The sequence below is a fragment of the Carassius auratus genome, chromosome 8 (assembly GCF_003368295.1).
Source record: "Carassius auratus strain Wakin chromosome 8, ASM336829v1, whole genome shotgun sequence".
Lineage (NCBI taxonomy): Eukaryota > Metazoa > Chordata > Actinopteri > Cypriniformes > Cyprinidae > Carassius > Carassius auratus.
The window spans coordinates 24,896,275-24,911,194 of NC_039250.1; the positions used below are offsets into that span (position 1 = coordinate 24,896,275).

Consider the following 14,920-nt stretch of genomic DNA (forward strand, 5'->3'; position numbering starts at 1 on the left):
ATGGAAAAATGCTTTCTTTTTTTTCATTAATTTTCTTTATTAGTTTAGGATAGTGCAGAAGTAGCAGGAAGCAGGGGGGGGGGGGGGGGGGTGCAGGATCTGGAAAAGTCCTCGAGCCGGGATTCTCGTAGACCAACAGCTATATGCCGGCCTGTTGCCCTCAATGAGGATAGCACAAAAAAGTAAATACAGAGACTTTTGACCTACACTACTATTCAAAAGTTTGGGATCAGAACGATTTTTTAATGTTTTTTAAAGGAGTTTCTTATGCTCATCAAAACTGCATTCAGGGAAAAATGTAATATTGTGAAATATTATTACTATGTAAAATAATGTTTTTCTATTGTAATATATATTCAAATCTAATTTATTCCTGTGATGCAAAGCTGAATTTTTAGCATGATTACTCCAGTCTTCAGTGTCACATGATCCTTCAGAAATCATTCTAATATTTGTTGGAAACTGCAGCTTAATATTTTTTTGGAACCTGTGATGCTTTCTTTCAGGATTGTTTGATAAATAAAAAGTTAAAAAGAAGAGCATTTATTTAAAATAAAAATCTTTTCTAACAATATACACTACCGTTCAAAACTTTGGGGTCAGTAAATTTGTATTCTTTCTTTTTCTGAAAAAAATTAACCTTTATTCAGCAAGGATGTGTTAAATTGATAGCAAAAGATTTAGATTTATATTTTGAATAAATGCTGTTCTTTATAACATTTTATTCATCAAAGAATCCTGAAAAAAGTAACGCACTTTCCAAAAAAAATAAAAATAAAAATAAAAATAATAATAATAATAATAATATATATATATATATATATATATATATATATATATATATATATATATTTGTCAGCACAACTGTTGTCAACATTGATAATTCCAATAATAAATAAGCATATTACAGTTGAAGGAGTTCTTAAGGATCATGTGACACTTTATACTGAAGTAATGGCTACTGGAAATTCAGCTTTGCATCACAGAAATAAATGATATCTAAAGGATATTAAAATAGAAATAATTATTTTATATTTTAATACAAACTTTCAAGATTACAGTTTTTTTATTGTATTTTTTATCAAATAAATTCAGCCTTGATGAGCATAAGAGACTTCTTTAAAAAAAATTACAAGTCTTACTGATCCCAAAATTTGAGTAGTGTATATTCATACATATTATTGTGAGCACAATATAATTTTCTCCTAATCCTTAAGGTGCAGATGTTGTCAAGTATGCAGTATGATCTGACCCTTCTTTTTCTGCTGCTGCTGCATTTGTTACAGTACAGAGTCTGATATATAAACACTCACACTATCACTCAACATGAAATCTCTGGCATGCATGAAGAGTTTAGACTGCATCTATTCAATAAAACACAACTAACACAGTCTACAAAAATAGAAGTGAGTAGCCATTATGATAATATATGTGCTCCAGTGAAGCCCACTGAACACACCTTCTTTTAAACATAGAATACTTACATTAATAAATAATAAGTAGTAATGGATTCATTGTATTGCAATGCATTCAAAACTAGGTAAATACGAACTGCAGCATAAAAGTGCATGAGTTCAGGGTTTAATTTAACACACCTAAACCAGCTCATCAAGGTCATTTGAAAACCACACACAGGTGTGTTAAAGCACAGGTATCCAGGAATATCGCCACCTGTATTTGCACGTTACAATTTTTTCAGACAGCAAATGTATTTACAAATGAGAAGTTAATATGTTGATGTATTATTATGTGGACAGTAATGGGATTTCATAATGCTTAGAAGTTCTAAATTATAGCCTGCTGTGTTTTGAAACAATAAATTAAAAAGCCATCATTTTAAGTTTAAATAGTGTCCAATATTTAGATGGCTCATATTTACAAATAAATGTTGCATTAAGGAGGCATTTTAAGAAAACAGATAATTGACATCGATAATATATATTTTTTAATTATTATTATTATTTCTAGGGGTGTAACGATACGCGTATTCGTATTGAACCGTTCGGTACGAGGCTTTCGGTTCGGTACGCGGTACGCATTATGTACCGAACGGTTCGTTGGACTAATTAATTATATTTGGAAAATAAATTAAAAATTGTGAAATATAATGATATGCGTTCAACAAGGTAGCCCAATAACCCAAACGACGTAACAGGCAACGCCCCTGACACCCCCGAACAAGAAAAAAAAAAAAACACCAACTTATATGTTTATGTTAGGCTACTCAGTCAGGCGCTCGCTCACTCAGTACGCGCTGAAGGCTCATTGCAAAATGGCCAATGCGTTTAACAGACAACAAATAGAAGATCCTCCAATAACCAACAGGTCTGGTGTTTGGGTGCACTTTACCAATCGATCGGGGCATCCAAACAAGTACGGTAATCAAAATGGACTAGTACTGTACTGTGTCGGAATTTCCTGAGCAGTACTACGATACAATTAACAGGCCTGCACGTTATTAGATAGAAGAACTGTTATAAATAGAACGTATGCACGGGCAGTTTTAAAAACTCCACCTACTTTGCTCTTGGCATAGTGCAGCGCAAATCGCGTGGTATCTGAAGGGCAACGCTGAGCCCAGGGTCCAGCGCCGTGCATATCGCGTCCTGTGTGAAAGACCCTTTAGCCATTTTGCAACGAGCCTTCAGCGCGTACTGAGTGAGCGAGCGCCTTACTCTGTAGTGGAAAACGCAGGTTTTAAGAACATTCTTAATGTAATTTAGCCCCGTTACAATATTCCTTCATGAGCCCATTTCAGCCAGACCGTAATTCCTGCTTTGTTCTAAAAAACATAAGCCCTATAGAGAACCAATTGAGTAAAAACACACTCAATATAAAGAGTTATAGAGTTCCATATAAAAAGTTACATCTTTGTATTTGTTCATAACTACTACAACAATATAACATTTTCATTTTTTTTTTTTATAAGGAGCTGTTTTTGTTTTATACAGTATGCTGCTAAGAAAACACCATAGAAGATGGGTAAAGAATAGCTCCATCATTGTTCAATGTAAAAAAAACAAAAAACATACTTTGTAGCCAATTTTTTTCTTTTTGCTGTATCTAAAACGTACCGAACCGTACCGAACCGAACCGTGACATCAGTGAATCGTATCGAACCGAACCGTGAATTTTGTGAACCGTTACACCCCTAATTATTTCACAAGTCTCATTTCTTGACTTGGAGAACAACAGGGTGCATGATGATGTTGTGACTGTCTGGCTGTTTCAGGACTGTTGTTGTGGTGCTGGCCTGCTGCACACTGCGAGTAATAGGCCCTACTCTCTTTCTCAACCTCAGAGACAAACGCTCTTCTCTTCTGGGCTGTATCTTCATGTCACCCACTCTCTGCTCCATTTTTCTACTTAAAACATTTACCCGAACACCTGGCTCCTGAGAGTTAACCTGAGCGACAGATGAGATGACTATCTGCTTTGAAGCCAGCTGTGGCATAAAGCCACTCTTTAGCTCCATAGGCTTGCCCTTTTTACTAGACTGAACCACAGATGTTGACAGAATGGTAGATCTTTTAAACCTAAAATCCTGAGTGGTATCAACTGCTGCATTTTGCTTAATGATCTGATTCTTTGTTATTGTTTTTGGCTCATGGTCTGACACTTGTGGCTTTGCGCTCATGTTTGCAATTTGTCTGCGAAGGCTCCCGTTGTTCTCCTGTGCTGAAACAATGCTGAGTGCTCTTTTTTTGGAGTTTCTACTGGCCGGTCTCATGGGACAGCTAAAAGCTACGTGTTTCTTTAAACTAGCATTGTATGTAAACTCTCTCCTACAATGAGGACATGCAAAAAGGCCCAGGTCATCCTGAGCAAAGGCCTTTCTTCCCCCAGCAGGTCTGCCCCTTTGCACCAGCTGAGATTTCTTCTTATTCAGAATACTCATTTTTATCCTAACTGGCGATTCATGAAAGTTCAGTTTTCTTGGTTGGCTGACCTTTTGCGAGAAATTTTGCTTACCATTAACAATCCGTGCAGGTGATAACACCCCATTTTGCGCTTTTGCAAACCGCTTAAGTGGTATAGGGTTCTTTTTAGGGGTGTATCGCTTCTTGTCACTTGCATTAGCACAGGCTAAGATGTGCTTGTGCAGTTCAGGCATGTTGTCAAAGCTCTTACCACATTTGGTGCAACGAATGGCTGTGCTGAAGGTCTGAGGGATGTTATGGGTGGTGAAGTTAGTGGCCGATGCTGCCGTAGTTTCAGATGGTGTCCGATTGTGGTATGGAAAAGGAGGCGGTTTGAAACTTGGGTAATGTTGGTTAATTCCTAATCGTACATCTGGACCTTTTGTTTTGACCCCTCCAGATGCCATGATTTTAATTGTTGTGAACAGTTCCTCAGAAGTGTTGTCCAGGGAATCATTGTCGACCTTTAAGGCTGTGTTGTCAGGTTCTTGCTTAATTTCTGTGACTGGAAGGCCTAGGTCAGCCATGTCGGTTTTGGGATTGTTATGGTTTTCAGGCCTTAACTTACCATGTACTGCTTCGGTGTGTGAGCTCTCTTGACCAGGATGGAGATCTCGCTGATGCTGTTCCAAGTTGCAGAGAAAAGCAAATTCCTTAGAACATGCTTTACAAACATAAATTTTACCAATGCCATGATAACTGGAACGGTGCTCCAGCAAACCTGTGTCACTTTCAAACAACTGCACACAAAATTCACATTTATAGGGCCACTCTTCTGAGTGCTCACCAACATGTTGACTAAGAATCTTCATGGACTGGAAGGGCTGTTCACAAACATTGCACATGAAGTTCTTGCAAAAAGGATGCAAGGGAGGTAACTCTTCTTCAACTTTGTTTTCCTGCTTAGAACAATCAGAGAACTGTACATTTTCCTGTCCATTCTCATCGCTCTCGGCTTCAACAGCACCGGTGGAAGCAGTGTGGGTCAGTTTACTATCTGTAGAGCTTGTTGACTGCTCTGTTGGGGCTGACTGTGTGGAGGTTTCAGGTAATAGGGTGGTGTCAGGACTGAGAGGTTGTGGCTCAGATGAGACATGAGGTTCTTGCTCTAATGCATCGACAGGAATTATATCTGAGAGACATGGAAGGGAATTATGTTGGAGAGCTGGAAGAATATTTTCTGTTGATTGCACTGCAACTGTATACTCAATAACAACAGTGTTTGGAGGAAAAGCCAAGGACGTGACGTTGGACTGGTTCCCAGGCAGAGATGAAGAAAATATCTGTGCATCAGAAGCTAATACAGAGTCTACAACCAATGTTCTTTGAGCTAGTTCACATACAGCAGGATCAGCAACCCAGTGAGGGCTTTGTAAACTCAGTGAAGGGACTGCAGGTATAAGGGTTTCCAGACCTTCAGGAGCAGAGGACCCCCAGCCAGGGATTGTCACTTTCATATCACCCTGTGAAAGATGTACAGAATTATCCGCGCAGTCTTCTACAGACCCTGTGGTAGCTACATTTTCAGATACCACAAAGGCTGAATGAAGAGTTTGAATGTCCTGACTGGGTTCCACTGTGGGAGTTGATAGAAAGGACACAAAGGTTGGAGATGAAGAAGGTGAACACTGAGGTGGTGGGACTGGGGTAACTGGATGGATACTGACTGGAGCGAGCAGTGAAGGGGTTGGATTGATTGAAGCAGGAGGAAGAGCCAACTCAAACAAAAACTTTTCGGGTTTTGGTGGACCTGCATCAGACACTGCCACAACTGCAAGATTTGCTATGTCAGGGACACTGAGGACACCTTCAGCAGCTGGAGCTTCAACGGAAGGAACATCTTCCCCACCATACTCATTCATTAGCACCTTCTGAAGCATACTAGAGTTAGGTTTACTCTTCCTTAAAGCAGGCTGTGTGAGATAGACTCCAGCTGAGTCACAGTCTGAACTCTTTCCACTAATACTTAAGTCCAGGATGGACTCTGCTAAAGCCTCGCTGTTCTCTCGATTAACCACAGAATTTGAGAGGTCCAGTGGCTGTTGATTGCAAGAGTTTCCGCCTGTTCTTGATACAGAGCAGTCCAAAGGCAATACCTGTTGCTGCATTGGAGCTCCATCAGAGCTATCTATAGGTGAATTCAAAGGCTCAGGTTCTTCATTGCCCAACCTGTGGCTCTCCAACTTTGACTTCTTTGCTTCTGTAGAATCTTGATCTTGCTTTTCTATATTCACATCAAGGGTTTTCTGTGGTGAGCTCGGAGGGGAGGTTGTCCTTCTCTTATATCTAGTTGTTGTTGCAGGTAAAACAGTCAGGGATAAGGGAGGACCCAGTTTTTGGCCATCAGCAATCAATGCAAATGCCAGTTTACTGCCATCCTGATTCTGAAGGATCTGCTTGAGTTTGGGAGACAGATGGACAGTTTTTTCCTCATTAAAGGCAACTGTCTCAATGCACTGAGGTAAATGAGCAGTGACCAGCGGAGCTCCAGACGTAGAGGACAGTGTCAAGCATGACAAGGAAGATGAGGAGGTACTCAAGATGGATTCAGACTCTAATTCTGTTTTTATTTGTGGGAGTAAAGGTGGTGTAGATGTCCTGCGTCTGGTTGAAGACTGCCCAGACAAGTCAGAGGTAAAACTACTGGTAATGGTTTCTAATTTAAGAGCTTGTGAAATCTGAGCTGGACTGATTAGAACAGCATTTAATCCGATCACAGCAGAGCCACCAGAGTTCATCTCAATCACCTCACAGTTACCTACAGCACTTGTGGAGACAATTTTCCCATCTATGTAAAAGCTGAGATTCTCTGAAATGTTACTGGAGATGTCAACCATGTACTCCCTTTCCTGATCAATGTCTTCTACACACTGTGAGGTAGCAGTATGGTTGTCTTGTGCCATCTCAACAAGCGGCTGTCCTTCAGGTTCTTGAATAATACTGACCTTTTTATAAACTGCTCTAGGAAGAAGATGGCGCTCATGGATCCTGCGCTGATGTCTCCTTAAACTAGTATGAGTCCTAAATGCTTTTTTGCAGTACTTGCAGACATGTGCGGCTTTGGCATCACTGTTTTTATCATCCTTTTGTTCACCATCAGCTGCATTAATGCACTTGTTTGGCTCTGGGTTCTGTGATGCTGTTTTCAGAGGTTCAGCACTGCCATGCACATTCTGACTTGCAGTGCAAGGGTTATCTGTGAGATCAACCGTCTTCCTGTTTCTATTTTCATGTCTTTTCTCATGCCTCCGATGACTAAACAATGTACTGAAACTCCTTCTGCAGCGACTGCATTTAAAACGCTGTGTGTGGCAGGTTGAAAGGGCATGTGTTTGTATGTGACGCTGCAGGCCTTGACTAGTCGCAAACCTTCTCTCACAGCGAGGGCAGGGTAATTTACGCTGGGGTTTACTACCAGGTTCAAGGTCAGTCTTAGTGTCATTTAAAGGCAACTCAGTTGCACTTGTCTGACAGGTTTGATTAGCTAGATTTTGGGACACAGTCTGTCTTCCGTTCTGTTTGTCTTTGCTGTCCATCTTCACACCTATTCCTCCTCCTATCCCCTTTTCTATCTCTTCCTCATCTGGCTCCGAGATGCTGTGAAGTGCAGTATCATCAGCGTGGGCATCTTGAACCTCAGGGTGCTGGAGAATAACCTCTGATGGCATACTAGGCCTCTCCTCTTCCATAACTGAAACATATGAACATGTCTGTGACACAATGAAGAATTTTTATTTGCTGAAATAATAAATAAGTGTTGTAATATATCTACTATGTGTGCAATATTGTCCAACATATGTGAAATCAATTTCTAAATTAAAAAAATTAAGAATTTTTTTATTTACTTTCATTTGATCTCCACATCACTTAACTGCTCTCTTTAATGTTTCTTCTGGGGTATGTAAAGGAGGCCCCTTGTTTGCTGAGGGGAAATAAATACAGTAATATTTCTTGACAGTTTCTATGACGTAATTATGCACTCAAAGACAACAATAACTTAAAATAGCAAAGCATAAAAATAACAAAGCATAAGTGAAATCTCTATTAATATTAAACAGTTTATTTATTAAAAGTTATGTTTGTGTTCAAGATAATTAACTAATTGGGTGACAGAGTGCAGTTGGTGATTCATGGTATGCTGCAATGTCACTCTCATCTGACCTTTAAACTAAGCCAGGACAAACTCATACACATAAATGTAATCAAATTACTTCTTTTCATGTCTGAAAATGAGTAAACAAAGGTTAATTAATATAAGGTTACGTTAATAAGGTTAAAATAAATAAGGTTCAATTATATTATATACAGTGTATATAGATATATACAATAAAAAAAATACATCTCAAGAAAACTTACTCTGCCCTTCAACATAACCTTCAACATAAAATGATCAATAATGCAAAGATATTCATACAAAAGAAACTCATTTAAATTACTAATTTGGTAGGCTACACTTACATTTGGAAAACTGATGATCTTTGTAAAATGGCTGAGTTTAACCAAATTAAAATTAGCTAGGGGAAATTACTAAATGTCCACTGTCATCATGAGTTTACAATAGATGTCTCGATTTATGATTTGATTTGTGATCATGTTACTGGATCAAAAATGACATTTAAAACATCCATGTTTTTAAGTGGTGTCACAACCACACTGGAATAAACATTTGAAGATTAAGAACAAAAGAAAGTGAGCTCCTGCTGTTCATTTGCAGTCCACCTGTAACACTGTGGAGGTGTGGGTGGGGTCAGATAAACTTACCTAAGCTAATAATAATAAATAATCTCATTTTACAGACGCCTCTTAGGGTCACAGGGCGTCCTAATTCTGTAAACTGACAATTTATCAACATAATAGCAACAGAACCAGGCAGAGTCGTTGTCTGCGATGCTCAAGAAATAACGTAATGCAGCCATAACTGCCGCATTCCCGCTGTACATATGCGGGGAATCGATTTACCATGCAGCGGCTGTTTATAATGTCAGGCCTTTTTAGATTTATGCATGTGCGCAAATAATTACGCACTTATACAACATAAGTACATGTTATCGTCGAATAGATTAAACTGCTTAAAATGGATATAATCGCGCAAACCTGTCTAGTGTACAGTCAGGGCGCACATGTTGCGGGTGTCTGACAGCTCTTTAAATAAAACAAACCCCGTTTGGCACTGTCGCTAAGCGCAGACGAGAAGGTCACAGGCAGAGACACACGCTTCATGCTAAAGTGCTTCGACATCCATTTAGTTAGTGCGCCTGTATATCGCTGGGGTATTTACGGCGTTATTGCATGCACCAAAATAATAAAAATGCACACATGGTTATTCTCAGTGCTGACTCTCAGACAACATAAACAAGACTGACATCGCGAAGCTTCGGCGAGCCATTTCACGCCACATGATTTTGATTAGGTATGCCCTTTGGTCTCTGCATTAAATTGGCTATACCTGTGTATTGCTTACCAGCTTTGTTGTGACGCCTCGCTGCTTGAGTCTGGTGGGCACGCGCAGGACGCTCGCTACTGCAGACTGCACTGATGACAAGGCGCATGTGCGAGATATCATGCACCTGTATAGTTACATGAAATATTACACGTGAAGCACAAGGACAACAAATTACCATTTTGCTTTAACTGCATGCACTTAAATATTTTCAGGGAGAATGTTTTATTGACTAGAGATCTAGAAACAATATTTTGTTTGGAATACTGTTGTGTTAAGGTAACCTATTTTGTTAAACTTTTCACTTATAAATGTGAATGCATGAAAACGTGAAAAAATAGTGTTTATATTAGTCATATTCCTTAAAAGTGAAACAACAAACTCATCCATATTATACAGGTATTGAATAGATTGTCATTAATAAATATTATTAATGTTTTAAGCCAGTTGTCACCAACCATTTGATTGAAAAAAATGCATTACATTGCATTACTTTATTATTATTATTTTTCTGTTATTTTCGGGAGCTACTGGGGCAGTGACAAAGAAAAATACATTGCACACGACATCAACAGATGTAAGAGACGCTGAAGACAAGCGCAAAGAATATAAAATACCTTAAAAGACAGAGAACAAGCGCACTGTTCACTGTGCTCGAAATATAGGACGAAAATGAGGGACTGCATTGAGAAAAGTTTTGATGCGATAATGGCATTTTCTTCTCTTATCTCAGTATAAAGAGCAGCTCTGCTTTGTTTACAGCGGTAACCAAGGTAACACTATATCGCAGCTGGTTCTTAAGCGCCACCTGCTGTCAGAGAGTGAATTTGCGTCCCATTCAAACTTGTTGCTTTAGTTTCATGTGTGTGTTATGTTGCCAAAAAAAGGGTCAGACCATTCTGACATATATATATATAATATATATATATATATATATATATATATATATATATATATATATATATATATATATATATATATATATATATATATATATATATATATATATATATATATATATTCATTAATATAATATACATATATAAGTAATTAACATATAACAAGTAATTAAAATACCAAATAAAAAGCCTTAAATTGGAAGTACAAACTGGGATGTCTATTCCTATCAGTTCTTCAATATGTAGGTCTTGTCCTTTATAAAGGCTGAGGTCAGGGAACCTGGGCTTAGAAAGGCTGGTGACCACTATTTTAAGCATATAACTAATAGGCTATAATTTAACATTTAATATAGCCAGTTTGCTTGTTTGTATATACATTTATATTGTTTCATTATTCTTTTATATAAACAGTAAACATGACTTAATTTATGCAAATGTATTCCAAACTATAGACTACAACACCTACGATGTTTTCATCATCAAATGTGTCAAATGATAGCCTCATTGTCGAGAGTAGGCAATAGATCACTGCAGAAATGTTAATCATTTTGCAAACAATGAGGGATTTTTACTCTTGAACGTTCTCTGAAACACTAGTCTATTTTTTTTTAGAACATTATTAAAGACCAGATAACTGGAAGTTACTGGAAGAATGTTTGTTCACAACCAGGGGTGCGTTTCTCCATTGCTAGCTAACGATGCTTTTAGGAAACGCACCCAGGACATCAGTCAAAGTTCTAGAAATGTTCCCTGCTAGCTGATCTCTTACAATCTCGATTCCTAATTTAAATGTAAAGTTTTACGCTATATAAATATTTTTTTCAAAGAGGAGCAAAGGAAAGGGGCACAGAGTTTTATTAACAGTATGTGTGTGTTCATGTTAATGTATAGACATTCTGAGAAATAACAACACTTTAATTCAATGGCGTAATGGTAAATATCAGCAATAATACGATGCAGCAGTCTGTCCAGTGACAAAACTCACTTTCTTGTAGTTAATACAAGTGACCACGAGAGGCCGCTGTGTCCCAATTTGTACTGATTTGAGATTCTGTGCTGAAAAAGTGATGCATTAATCGAGAGCTCCATAGCTTGGATATGCTCACTACAATATGTTTGAGAGGGTATTAGGAAACATATAATAGAAGCCAATGGATTATTCCTCAAACTGAGATCTGATATGTGTGTTGGTGTATGTTTATGCATGTTTCTCTCAACAAGTAGGACCCTGGGTCACATTTTTGTCTAAAGAGGAGTGGGAAACATCAGTGTCCAGTGTGTAGTGTAAAATCACAGGTCTTATTCGAGCATACGGGCCATCTGTGGAATTTATAGACCTGCTTTTGGTATCTGTGGTCAGCGAGCTTTTGTACTATTCAACAATCACCCATTATAGAACTGACACATTACTCTGCATTAATCTTCACCTACTCATCCTTCATCTGCGGGTTGTCCCACTCTTATTCCATCATTTGCCTTCCGCCCTCACACTCTCACTATCGTACTGTACATTCTTTTACGTTAGAATGTGTTTCTGTGTTAGAACAGCGTGTACCCTTCGTATTCTCCCGTATGTTAATGAGTGAGGTCATGTGTGACCTCAACGCCCCTGATCAGTAGATTATATGGCTGTGAGTTAAAAGTCTGCCCCCTATCACTTTCATTTTATTTCATTGCTCTTGAGAAAACGGTAATTCCTAAGGAAAGTGAAGAAGATTTTAGTTCTTCATATAGATTTTTTTTATGTAGAAGCTCGGGGTATGAAAATTTAAACCGTATGAATAATCTCATTTTAAAACAATCCACAAATTGCTTCGGTCTCTCTCTGTGTTTCTCTCACACACGCAACCTAGTGGAAATACATTTCTTTAAAGATCAATTAAATAAAAGGTAAATGCTCAAAACTATTTCATAAGAGTGAGAATCTGAGAACTGAGTGTTCACCATTTTCTCACTATTACCTATGAGCACTACACTCTTAGAAAAAAGTACAAAAGTGGTCACTGGGGCAGTCCCTTTTAAAAGGCACACCTTTGTACCTAAAGAGTCCATATTTGTACCATAAAAGTACATATCCGTACCTAAAGTGTACATATTAGTGTACTAAAGTGTACCTTTTGAAAAGGTATCACCCCAGTGTCAGCTTTTGTAAAAATACATTCTGAGAGTGTAGCAATTACTCAAAATCCCACAATTTTCTCATGAAACCTCAATTAGTCATCAGTCCTTTTATATAATCTGTTAACTCACTTTTGAGGTTGCTTCATTACTCACTATATTCATTTCTTTATTTCTTTATTTGATACTCAAAAATGTGTGGGATAAAGTGAGATAATTCTTGAATCTGTGAAACAGTATTTCAGCCAGTCTCCATCTGCATGTCCATTGATTTCCACCATAGAAGTAAAGCTGTGAGAAATCTTGTGTGTAGAAAAACACAGCGCTGATTAATTTACAAGATAATGACTGCATCCTAGATCTGAACAGAGATTGTAAGATCATTGTGGCACCAGAAGGAATTGAAAAATAACTATTTCCAACTGTTCATTTTATTTTCACACAAAACTAGCCATCCTGGATTATTTTGTAAATTATCTCCAGAAAAACAAGAGGATGACTTGCCATGACTTATAATATGATATTTTATACAGTATATATAAATACACTTTACATAAATGAAGGGTTCTCCATTAGATGAATTAACTTTTTATTGATTTGTTTGCAAAGACTCACAGCATACACATTTTTGTGAGATTCATGGGGTTTTGTGCATGCATAGATGGCTGAAGGGTCTCGAACAAGAGCAAAAATGTAATTGCCATTATATATATTTTTTAAACTATTTTTCATTCATGTGCTGAAAATACAAACATGAATGCAGAACAAATTACAGGACACTTATTTATGCTGTAGATAACATGTTTGTGTCAACTACTGACCATTGGCACACACACACACATACACAGACGCATTAAACAATGGGCACTTCTGAGCTGCCATTAGTGTCACACACACACACACACAATGCAGGTTCCGTCCACATGGCACAAAGAACTGCTTAACAAAAGAGAGGGAGAGAGACTTACATATCACAGAACACCAGACGTGAGCTAAACAGCCTCCATTCTGACACCCACACAACACACACACAAACATGCTAACACATCCATACACACCCAGCATTCAGCTGTCCAATAAATTCAAATGTCAGCCTGGTTCCTGACATCAGCTTCTCATGTACTGTACTTTTAGATGGCATTTAACACACACACACACACACACACACACACACACACACACACACATACACAAACACATGAATGTAGAACCCTTTATTAATTTCTAACATTTACAAGTGTTTGATTATAATTTTGGGGGGGATTTGTTTGTGTTTTTTGAATAATGATGAAGGCAAAATATTAAATTGCAAAATAAAAAAATATTAAAGATTTATATTTACTGGGTAATCCATTATTTTATGGGGGGGGGGATGACTTTATAAAGTGAGCAGCATCATGTTATTTTTACACAGAGATTGTTGGCTCTGATAATTCAATCGGTTGACTATAACAATCTTTTCTCATTTCATTATGCCAACGGGGATAGTTCAAAAATGACATAATGACGAGCATTTCTCGTGTTTTTGACTCAAGTTTGTAACTCAATAAATATTCTTTTTTTCACAATGCTTACACACAGTTTTTTAACATTTCTCACATGCAAAACGTCACACACGTCTTGCAAAAGCAACTTCTTTGAAAACATTTTTTTGCATAGTAACTCTACACAAAAACATCAAATAATTAGCCACGTACACAAACTACACACAGATGTGAGAAATGTAAAACACTACTCTTGTGTGTCTTTTGTTTTTTCAAAGTGGCTCTCGCACATATTGTACATGCATAAATATATACACTGTATATACAGTAACTGACGAATTTTACATAGTTATGCAACTGAACTTAATCAATGGTGAACTGACTTGAGCTGTAGAATAACACTCACTTTTGACTTGCTATAGAGCTGCTTTACAGCAGTAAGTGAATTTGATTCTTTTGTGAAGCTATAGAGATGAGTCCAGTCTCTTACTGGTACTGTACTCCCTACAAATATATCACAGAGAGTGGACGAGACTGAGAGTGAGTGTTTCTCGAGACCTGGGGAGTGACCAGACGCACTGAGAGACTCTGCTTATATGTGTGTATCCAGGCTCTGAAGTAAACATGAGGTTGCTGTATTAGCTGTCCTCCCTTGAACACTCACATTCTTCTGTGACACACATAGGATATGGGTCACTTTAGGTCATTTTTTTAAGTTTAGCATACATGTTTATGTGTGTGTGTCTGTGTTAACAAGACTTTGTAGGATTTTCTGCAGGCATGTATATATTTGTATTTCATCGTGTGTGCATATCCAGACATTGTTTTGTGTTTTTTTTTTTTTTGTGCTTCTCGCTTTTTCTATGTGTTCATGTGAGTGTACATGCAGACTTTTACTAGTCAGGAAGTGCCCTTCTCATTAGGAATGTAGAAATCATTGGATCACAAACAAACGGTTACAGAGATCAGACTGTGAGCAGGACGTCAGAGAGAGTCTCCCACTAAAAGAGTCCATTGTTCATAGCTAAAGAGAGAGAGTAGCTGGGCTACTGCCTAAAA

At 37.8% G+C, this 14,920-nt stretch overlaps 1 protein-coding gene across 2 annotated transcripts; it reads right to left on the reverse strand.

Annotated features, from left to right (window-relative positions):
• Positions 1 to 1,072: 1,072 nt before the first annotated feature.
• LOC113107771 (PR domain zinc finger protein 2-like) lies at positions 1,073 to 9,552 on the reverse strand. Of its 2 annotated transcripts, XM_026270470.1 has the most exons (4): positions 9,382 to 9,552; positions 7,766 to 7,842; positions 3,160 to 7,611; positions 1,073 to 1,962 (listed from the first exon to the last, which is right to left on the reverse strand). In XM_026270470.1, exons 2-3 carry the CDS (start codon positions 7,782 to 7,784, stop codon positions 3,170 to 3,172), a joined length of 4,461 nt encoding a protein of 1,486 aa, XP_026126255.1. In that variant the 5' UTR covers positions 7,785 to 7,842; positions 9,382 to 9,552; the 3' UTR covers positions 1,073 to 1,962; positions 3,160 to 3,169. The 2 variants fall into 2 exon arrangements, with proteins under 2 accessions (XP_026126255.1, XP_026126254.1); XM_026270469.1 differs by lacking the exon at positions 7,766 to 7,842.
• Positions 9,553 to 14,920: the final 5,368 nt, after the last annotated feature.